The sequence below is a fragment of the Leucoraja erinacea genome, chromosome 24 (genome assembly GCF_028641065.1).
Source record: "Leucoraja erinacea ecotype New England chromosome 24, Leri_hhj_1, whole genome shotgun sequence".
NCBI lineage: Eukaryota > Metazoa > Chordata > Chondrichthyes > Rajiformes > Rajidae > Leucoraja > Leucoraja erinaceus.
In genome coordinates, this window is record NC_073400.1 from 26,360,077 (window position 1) to 26,370,579 (window position 10,503).

The 10,503-nt window shown below is 43.2% G+C and overlaps 1 protein-coding gene across 1 annotated transcript; it reads left to right on the forward strand.

Annotated features, from left to right (window-relative positions):
- Positions 1–5,170: 5,170 nt before the first annotated feature.
- Positions 5,171–8,816, forward strand: LOC129708843 (uncharacterized). Its single transcript, XM_055654866.1, has 2 exons — positions 5,171–6,162; positions 6,499–8,816. Exons 1-2 carry the CDS (start codon positions 6,042–6,044, stop codon positions 7,797–7,799), a joined length of 1,422 nt encoding a protein of 473 aa, XP_055510841.1. The 5' UTR covers positions 5,171–6,041; the 3' UTR covers positions 7,800–8,816.
- Positions 8,817–10,503: the final 1,687 nt, after the last annotated feature.

Consider the following 10,503-nt stretch of genomic DNA (forward strand, 5'->3'; position numbering starts at 1 on the left):
ATATGATTTTTTTTGTAATCTTTTCCTTATACAAAACTGCTGCCAAGATTTATTTACCATACCACTTGAGTCATGACAAACTATATATTTACCCTTATCTTGAAGAAGGGTTCCGAGTCGAAACATCACCTGTTCCTTTTCTCCAGAGATGCCGCCTGACCCGCTGATTTGCTCCAGCACTTTGTGTCTATTTTAAGTATTTTATCAAGTTCTGCATGCAAGAATTGATGTACATAAACTCTGCATTGTTCCTAATTTGCATTATTGTTTGTGAATAACAAACCAAATCGAAAGCTTTTTGGTTCCATTTCTGAATATTGAAAACAGTGCTGAAATTAACTGATTATCTGCAGGTTTCATTCAAGAATAGCGGACCTTAATCTTCATTCACCCATCTCTCTATGCGTTGGTGGGTAAGACCAGAGTAACTGAGCTATAGTGAGCAGGAATGACCCCTGTAAGCTATCTGATTGATGTCTGCATGACAGAATCTTTTCCTAAAGATTAGATAACCAGACAGGTATCCTATTCCTTAGTAATTGGCAATTCTTGGGAGCCACATACAAACAGGCCCTTCGACCCAACTTGCCCACGCCAACCCATATGTCCCATCTTCACAAGCCCCACCTGCCTGTGTTTAACCCATGTCCCTCCAAACCCGTCATATCCATATACCTGTCTAATTGTTTCTTAAACATTGCAATTGTTTCTGCCTCATCTACCACCTCTGGCAGCTCGTTCCATAAACCCACCACCCTTTGAATGAAAAGGTTACCCCTCAGATTCCTATTATGTTTTTTCCCCCTTCTCCTTAAACCTATGTCCTCTGGTTCTCGATTTCCCCTACTCTGGGCAAGAGATTCTGTGTATCTACCCGATCTATTCCTCTCATGATTTTATACACCCATAAGATCACCCCTCATCCTCCTGAGTCCCAGACTGCTCAACCTCTCCCTATAGTTCAGACCCTCGAGTCCTGGCAACATCTCCGTAAATCTCCACTGTACCCTTTGCAGCTGGACAACATCTTTCCTACAAACGGTGCCCAGAATTGAACACGTTGTAAATCGTCCCTAGAGTGTGGGAAAGTGCTAGTGTGCGGGGGTGATTGTTGGTTGGCGTGGACTGGGTGGGCCGAAGGGCCTGTTTCCATGTGGCATCTCTAAAGTCTATAGAACACTATGCTTACTACACATTAGCATGTGGAGGCATTCCTTAAACATGTCCTGGTGGTGAAAAATCATTGCAATATTTGTCCCTCTGTATACCGACGATAAATCAAAAGGTAGGTTGCTCTTGATATGAATCATTGTGTTTTAAAATTGCCTTTTGAAGCAGATTACATGTTAATATTGCTTCAGTAGAACAATACTGCAATATTGCTCACAGTGCAACATAATGTAATGCTTCCAAGTCACAGCTTAATTGGTTAGACCAATTAGTATTTTTATTTTAAAATCTTATATGACAATATATTTTTAATAATTTATAAACATGTTTTTGATACAGTAGAATCGGTATTTTTTCCATACATTTGATGTACTTTGTAACTAAAAATGCATGTAAAGAAGTTATTCCTTTTTGTACTTTATTTACAAACTTCTAAATTCAAAGCTGCTCTCTCTTAATAGGGGTTTGTTTGTACTGCTGGGATATTTCACGTAATTCAAAGTGCAACTTCTATGTGCCTTTTGAATCCGCATGTTGTAAATTTTAAAAATGTATAGGTATTGCATATTTACATTTGATGGTAAATACAATTAATAAACATAGATTTCTTACCAAGAGGTCTTGCATTTCATTGACGTTTTCCTCATCGCAAGCATTTCAAAGTCAACAAATACCTGCATACATACTGGAGATAAATAGCAGGCACGATGGCTCAGCGATAAAGCTACCTCCCTTACAACGCCGGAGACCCGGGTTCAATCCTAACTGCGGGTGCTGTCTTTACGGAGTTTGTACGTTCTCCCTGTGACCGCATGGGTTTTCTCCGAGATCTTCGGTTTCCTCCCACACTCCAAAGACCTACAGGTTTGTAGGTTAATTGACTTGGTATAAAATGTAAAATTGTCCCTAGTGGGCGTAGGGTCGTGTCAATGTGTGGGGATCACTGGTCGGTGCGGACTCGGTAGGCTGAAAGGCCTGTTTCTGCACTGTATCTCTAAACGAAACACAGGAGACTACAGGTGCTGGAATCTTGAGTGAAAATAAGCTTCTGGAGTTGCTCAGTGGGTCAGGCAACATCTATAGTGGGAAATGGCCAGACTGTGCTTTTGGTCAGGACCTTTCTTCAAGACCATCGTGAAGAAGGATTCCAACCTGAAGCTGTCTTTTTTAATTTAGTTTAATATGGAGATACAACGTGGTAACAGGCCCTTGCAACCTAATGGGGTGAACATTGAATTCTCAAATTTTTGGTAGTTAACTCGCAAACACCCCCACCCCCTCCCTTTTCCCTTGCTCTTCCCTGTGCCCCACCTGGATACACATCCATTTCTCCCTCCCCCTCCCCGCAATCTCCTTCCATCTTCAAATCCAGTGTTAAAACACATTTGTACTCCCTGGCTTTTGACCATGCCTGAGGCTTTGCTTCTGTTTGTGGTGTTTTTGATGTTTCTTTATTTTACATGTCTTTTCCTACTATTTCTTTTGATTGTTATTTTTGGTGTGTATTAACTTTTTTGTCAATGATTAGTGATGTACAGCACTTTGTTGCAGCTATGTTTGTTTTTAGAGTGCTCTATAAATAAAATTATTATTATTATATTTCTTCCTCTGGCCTCACATTTCAATTATATTCTATTATCTCTTTTTCTCACTTTTCTATTGTCTTTTTGACTCTGTTCTTTGTCCAAGGTCCAATCCATTTCCCATTCACTTGTATCCACCTATCACTTGCCAAACATCCTGCCCCCAACTCCCAGCTGTCTCCCTCCCTCAGAATTTTGGTTTTGATTTTCACTTTTAATCTACAAGCCCATTTATTGTGAAATATACTCTTGTAGTTGTCCAAATTGCTAGCTTTTCAAATGGTGTTGATTATCCACTAACTTTTCATCTTCGTGCCTCAGGGTTTAAGTCATAAGACTTTGCTGAGAAGAATTCTGCATAAAATGAGTGGGCACCTTAAATCTGTTTCCAAGTACATACAAGTACTAAAAGTTGCACCTTATTCAGCATTGAGTTTATACACTATGAAATGATTCCATGCTGGTGCAATAGAGGATTTACATTAGACACAGCATGGAAACAGGCCCTCTTGGCCCGCTGACCAACGATGACCCATACACTAGTTCTATCTTACACACCAGGGGCAATTAACCAACAAATCTGCAGGTCTTTTGTACGTGGGAGGAAACCAGAGCACCTGGGGAAAACCCACGAGGTCACAGGGAGAACGTACAAACTCTGTACAGACATCAGCTGCAGTCAGGATCCAAGCCGGGTCTACAGCGCTGCAAGGAAGCATCGCTACCGCTGTGCCACCCTATTTGAACTGAACATGTTTAGTGCAAAGCATGGTTTACCGTTATAATGAACTTCCCCTTTGGGAACACTATAAGCTGTCGACAGACACGAGAGATAGTCTTGAGCAAAGAACAAACAGTGGTGCGGCAGGTGGAGCCGCTGCCTCACAGCGCCAGAGACCTGTGTTCCATCTCTGCTGCTGTCTGTGTGAAGTTTGCATGTTCTCCCTGCGACCATGTGGGTTTCCTCCAGCAGCTCCGGTTTCCTCACACATTTCAGGTCAGAAAACCTTCCACAGACACCTGGGTTTGAAGATGGATCCTGCCCCAAGTCATCACCTCTCCATGTTCTCCAGGGATGCTGCCTGACCCGCTGTGTTACTCCACCACTTTGTGTCTTTTTCTCTTTGGTGTAAAGTCAGCTGGCTAAACCTCACTGACATTCCTCGTCCAAAGAATGTTCCAAATACCGATTCAGAGACATCCTGTTCGTGCTGCTTGAGATCAGTGAACTTTGCTATCAGCCAATACCCATTCCACATACAGCATCATCTTCAAAGTGTCTAAATTAGGTTTAGTGGATATTTCCTAATGTGTGGTTGGTTGCTAAGTACTATCGGCTTTTAAGGGGAGGAACTATATTCTCTATAAATCACGTGTTCTGACTGTGATCCACATTCAGAAGCTCCTCTGATTTCCTCGTGGTGAGTTTTACCATTTAGATATGTACTAAGTTATGTCAAAGCATCTAGCATAATTAATAACATATGAAACCGGTTTAAAAATCTCTTGGCACTCTGTCCGATGTCAAATGTTTGAATTTGAGATGTTCAATGGGATATTAGAAGCAGGAGCAAGCATGCAGGTGCAGCAGGCAGTGAAGACAGCTAATTGCATGTTGGCCTGCAAAACGAGAGGATTTGAGTACAGGAGCAAAGAGGTCCTTCTGCAGTTGTGCAGGGCTCTGGTGAGACCACACCTGGACTATAGTGTGCAGGTTTGGTCTCCAAATTTGAGGAACGACATTCCTGTTATTGAGGGAGTGCAGTGTAGGTTTATAAGGTTAATTCCCGGGATGGCGGGACTGACATATGATGAAAGAATGGAGCGACTGGGCTTGTATTCACTGGAATTTAGAAGGATGCGAGGGGGATCTTATAGAAACATATAAAATTATTAAGGGATTAAATTCTGGAAAAACGCTCCCACACCAACGATAAAAATGTGGATTTCAAATATGTCCGAAATGTTACCCCTGGAAGACATGAGATTCCTCCTAGCAGGCAACGCAGACCATTTCCAAAAGATTTGGTCTCCATTTATCGACTTATTATAAGTATAGGGTGCAACATAACTTTGAAAATAAATGGTTTCAGGACCTGGTGAGGGGTGTGTAAAGATACGAAGTAGGTATATCCCTTTTATCTTATTTTACTTTCTTATATCTTTTGTTCTCTATTTTTCTCCCTTTGTTTTTTCTTTTTCTTTGATTTTCTTTTTATCTCCTCTTCAGGTTTTACGTTTCTACGGGTCCCTCTCGGTCACTCTTTCACGCACTTACTATCCTATCTAACTCTCTCTACTTTCCTTCTTTTTAAAGCTTAAACTAAGAAGTGGTACAGGAAATGTATTATGTTATTTTTGGGTTATATCGCTGTAATGTACATTACTTCTAATAAATGAAATATTTTAAAAAATAAAAGATTATTAAGGGATTGGACACGCTAAATGCAGCAAACATGTTCCCAATGTCGGGGGTCCAGAACCAGCCATGAGTTGTGAATTTGTTTAGGAAGGCACTGCAGATGTTGGTTTATGCCCATGATATGCTCAGAATGCTGCAGTAACTCAAAGGGTCAGGCAGCATCTCTGGGGAAAAAGAATAAGTGACGTTTTGGTTGGAACCCTATCCAGTAGGTCCATTTTAAATGTGACCCAGACCTCTCATGATGTTCTATTTCTGAATGACTCCATTCAACCCCCATTACATGACACTAACTGAGGTACAATGCCAACACCAGCACTTGTGAATCCCAACCTCCAACCTCCAAATTATTATTCCGATGCAGGGATCAAGTAAGACTTGCTTCTACTCCAGTTTAGTGGGATATGTGATAGCGGCTTGGCCAAGAGTATGTAGTCTAAAGAAGGGTCTCAACCCGAAACGTCGCTAATTCCTTAGATGCTGCCTCTCCATAGATGCTGCCTCACACACTGAGTTACTCCAGCATTTTGTGCATGTAGACTCTTCCGTGCAAGAGGCAGGGAGATGGGTAGTTAATGAGAGAGTACACTCCTTCCTCTGGTTACAGAGGACCTCTGTCCACTGCAGAGGCATGGGCGCATGGTTCTCAATGCCAAATAAGGACACAAAGCGTTGGAATAGCTCAGCTGGTCAGGTAGTATCTCTGGAGACCATGGCTAGGTGACATTTCGGATCGGTACCCTTCTTCAGAAACGCCACCTATCCGAGTTCTCCAGAGGTGCAGCCTGATCCACCGAGTTACTCCAGCACTTTGTGACTTTTTTTTTAAACTGGCATCTGCGGATTCTTTGTTTCTCACAACATTTATGGCTGCAATCTTTTATTCCCCCAGCTTGGAAATTATTACACAAGATCAGATCCTTGAAGGAACGAGACCAAGTCAACGCAGGTGTTGGTCGGGGATGGGCAACATTTGGAACACACTTGGTACAAGAATATTTAATATTAAGTCTGTTTATGTTCAACATGTTTCCCCACCATCTCTGCGCCCCCTTATCTCCAGCTGTGCGCCCCCTTATCTCCAGCTGTGCGCCCCCTTATCTACAGCTGTTTCATCCAACGCTATCCGTTAATATCCCAATTCTTTTCTCCCTCATGCCTACCTTGCTTTGCCTTGATGGATGGATGGATGGATGGATGGATGGATGGATGAAGGAATGGATGAATGGTTGGACCAAATGTTCCATGTATTTTGTGTTTTTATGACTTGGCATATCGTATCGTATCGTATAATTAATAACTCTTTCTGTGGTCTCCCTTCAGCTGATGAGGATACCAAATCCTCTCTGTGTGATGTAATTGGGATTGAATCTGACCCAGAAGATCTGATATCCTTCTGTGCCCATCCTGGATGGAGAACACATCACCGAAAATATCTGATTCCTTTAATAGCTGAAGTCAAAAAGTTGCTACGTCCAAGCTATGAACAATTTACAGCCATGGGAAATGTTGCCCAGGTTTCCAGTCCGACAACTCGGGGTTCTAAAGGATCGATGCCTTTAAAACAATGGGTAATATCCACGAAAAACCCGAGGATTAAATTGCCATCCGTGGTTACCAACAGAAATAATGATTTGCTTCAACCCAGCACTTTGAATGTGTATAAACATCTCAAGTTCCTTCATGGGTGTTTTACCAGAGAGAAATTATGCACTACTGCAAAAAGGCTTAAGGAAAGACTAATGAACAACCACAGGTCAAACATCACTGCAAATATTTCAGCCACTGCCACAAAGTACCCTGAAGCAGCAATCTTTATCCATGCCAATGATGGGCCAACTAAGGCTTCTGCTAGGAACGAAGATGTGAGCCATTCAGCCCCTCGTCCCTCTACTAGAAACTACTCGGTGAGTTCCACTAGATGTCACCGGACTCCTGCCATCGAGAACGCTGATGGGTCTTGGATAACTTTAGCGAGGAAACCCAAGTTAAACAGCATCGGAAAAGTGTCGGCAACCATCGCTAGGAACCCTTGGGGAATCATCTCAAGAAACTCTGTGCTAACGTCTACTCAGAAGGCAAGACCAACCAACCAAAATCCTTCGATGGTGTCCAGCGAAAAGCCAAGAACGACTGCTGGTCACAACTTGTTGTTAATTGCCACTAAAAACCCCAACATTTTCCTCATTAAAAACTCGGCAAACAGAAACCCAAATAACATCATCAGGAACACTTGCACTGTCACCACTCAAAACCCCAACGTGACCACAGTTCAGAAACTCAACCGGAGATGCAGTGGAAGCATCGCCTGGACCTCTCGTCCACCGTCCAAGATGGCCGCAGCTCAATATCCTCCTCGGAACACCGCACGTAAACGCGGAGGGGTCCTTCTTCAACGTTCCAATTGGATCAGCATGAAAAATCACAGCGGGAGCATTGTTCGAGGCCCCGGTGGAGAAGTGAATAACATCACCAGCGCAAATACCAACAAAATCATCATTCAAAGAGCCACGGTGCACGTAATCAGAAAACGTGGCAGGATGGCCACTCAAAAATCTGCAATCACCACCATTAGAAATGTCAACATCATCAATATTAATGATGCCTGTTTGACCCTCGGTTAGAAGACAAAGAAAATTCAACATCCTACGTTTGGTAGATTGCGTGTGATTGATTTGTCCTTTTACCATCTGGACGCCCACAGCGGTAACATAGAAACATAGAAACATAGAAATTAGGTGCAGGAGTAGACCATTCGGCCCTTCGAGCCTGCACCGCCATTTAATATGATCATGGCTGATCATCCAACTCAGTATCCCGTACCTGCCTTTTCTCCATACCCTCTGATCCCCTTGGCCACAAGGGCCACATCTAACTCCCTCTTAAATATAGCCAATGAACTGGCCTCAACTACCCTCTGTGGCAGAGAGTTCCAGAGACACACCACTCTCTGTGTGAAAAAAGTTCTCCTCATCTCGGTTTTAAAGGATTTCCCCCTTATCCTTAAGCTGTGACCCCTTGTCCTGGACTTCCCCAACATCGGAAACAATCTTCCTGCATCTAGCCTGTCCAACCCCTTAAGAATTTTGTAAGTTTCTATAAGATCCCCTCTCAATCTCCTAAACTCTAGAGAGTATAAACCAAGTCTATCCAGTCTTTCTTCATAAGACAGTCCTGACATCCCAGGAATCAGTCTGGTGAACCTTCTCTGCACTCCCTCTATGGCAATAATGTCCTTCCTCAGATTTGGAGACCAAAACTGCACGCAATACTCCAGGTGTGGTCTCACCAAGACCCTATACAACTGCAGTAGAACCTCCCTGCTCCTATACTCGAATCCTCTTGCTATGAAAGCCAACATGCCATTCGCTTTCTTTACTGCCTGCTGCACCTGCATGCCTACCTTCAATGACTGGTGTACCATGACACCCAGGTCTCGCTGCATCTCCCTCTTTCCCAACATCTGAGGTTCCCGACCACGGGGGGAAAATGGAGGAGGACTGGCCAATTTTTGTGCCTTCCACCACAGTGATGAATGCTGTGGTGGATGTTTGTGTTAAATTTTTATTGTGTATTGTGTGTTCTTTACCATTGTACCGCTGCTGACAAATTCATTTCACTTGCACATTATGTGCAATGTGATGAATAAAACCGTTTAAAAAATAATAATTTTGTTTTAATTATTAATTAAGTGGAATAGAATCTAATTAATCTGAGTCTGAGTAAATTGCATCTTCCCGCACCATATAATGAACAAAGGAAGTTTTTAGTGGCACAGCGGTAGAGTTGCTGCCTTACAGCGCCAGAGACCCAGGTTCAATCCTGACTACTGTCTGTATGGAGTTTGTACATTCTCCCCATTACCGCGTGGGATTTCTCCGGATGTTCCGGTTACCTCCCACACTCCAAAGACATACAGGTTCATTGGCTTTGGTCAAAATTGTAAACTGCTAGTGTGTAGGATGGTTCTAGTGTACAGGCACAGGTTCTAGTGTTGGCACAGACACAGGTGACTTGTCATATGTTGATAGATTGGAGCGGCAGGGCTTGTATACTCTGGAATTTAGAAGGATGAGAGGAGATCTTATTGAAACGTATAAGATTATTAAGGGTTTGGACACACTAGAGGCAGGAAACATGTTCCCAATGTTGCTGGAGTCCAGAACCAGGGGCCACAGTTTAAGAATAAGTGGTAAGCCAATTAGAACAGAGATGAGGAAAAACGTTTTCACACAGAGAGTTGTGAGTCTGTGGAATTCTCTGCCTCAGTGGGTGGTGGAGGCTGGTGGCTGGACCCGTGGACAGGGTGAGGGAACTAGCACTGAATGCAGGCATAATGACTCAAGCACGATGTGTTTGTGTCTCCATATCACTAATTGCTATAAATTAAGCATGTTTATTAGCATTTGAATTGGGAAACAAAGATTAGATGTCAAGGTTGCACACAGTATTGTTTACTGTAGTATAGACTTTAGAGATACAGCGTGGATACAGGCCCTTGGGCACACTGTGTCTGCACCGAACAGCGATCACCCCGTACACCAGCACTATCCTACACACTAGAGGCAATTTACAGAAGCCAATCAGCCCACAAACCTCTACATCTTTGGAGTGTGGGAGGAAACCGGAGCATCCGGATAAAACCCACGCAGGTCTGAGGGAGGACGAAGAAACTCCACACAAACAGGGCCTGCAGTCAGGATCGAACCCGGTTCTCCGGAGCTGTGAAGCAGCAACTCTACCGACTACGTCACTGTGCCGCCCTTAAAGGACCATTTATGTTGAAAGGCCTCGATACAGTGGAACTGTACGCTATTTTGATGGCAGTTCGGTGGATGGAACAGATGCAACCATGTAAAGTATTAATATGTAGCGACTCATTATCAGCAAATCTGGTGCATCCCATAGACGGCCTGACTTAGTGTATGAAATCATGCTACTATTAAGCCAAGTGACAAGGAGGGGCAGTGACGTGACTTTGTTGTGGGTCCCAGCACACATTGGTGTTCTAGGGAATGAAAAGGTGGATCAATTAGCAAAGGAGGCTGTAAAAAAAAGAAACATAGAGGTAAACTTACAACTATCCAAATCTGAAGGAAAACACATTGTGTGGAAGAAAATAAATCAGGAATGGCAACAATACTGGGAACAGGAGACAAAGGGGAGACACCTCTATTCGCTACAAAACAGAGTGGGCATTACAGCAAGAAGAGGGGGGAACAGGTAGTATTAACAAGATTGAGGATAGGACACACTCACCTGAACAGCACATTAAAAATATTGGGAAAACGCCCTACTGGGCTGTGTGAGGAATGCCATCAGCCAGAA

Coding starts and splice junctions, on each gene's coding strand:
- LOC129708843 (XM_055654866.1), top strand. CDS start 6,042: ATGGCTGCAATCTTTTATTCCCCCAGCTTGGAAATTATTACACAAGAT. Junction 6,163..6,498: donor CAACATTTGGAACACACTTG/GTACAAGAATAT, acceptor GTCTCCCTTCAG/CTGATGAGGATACCAAATCC.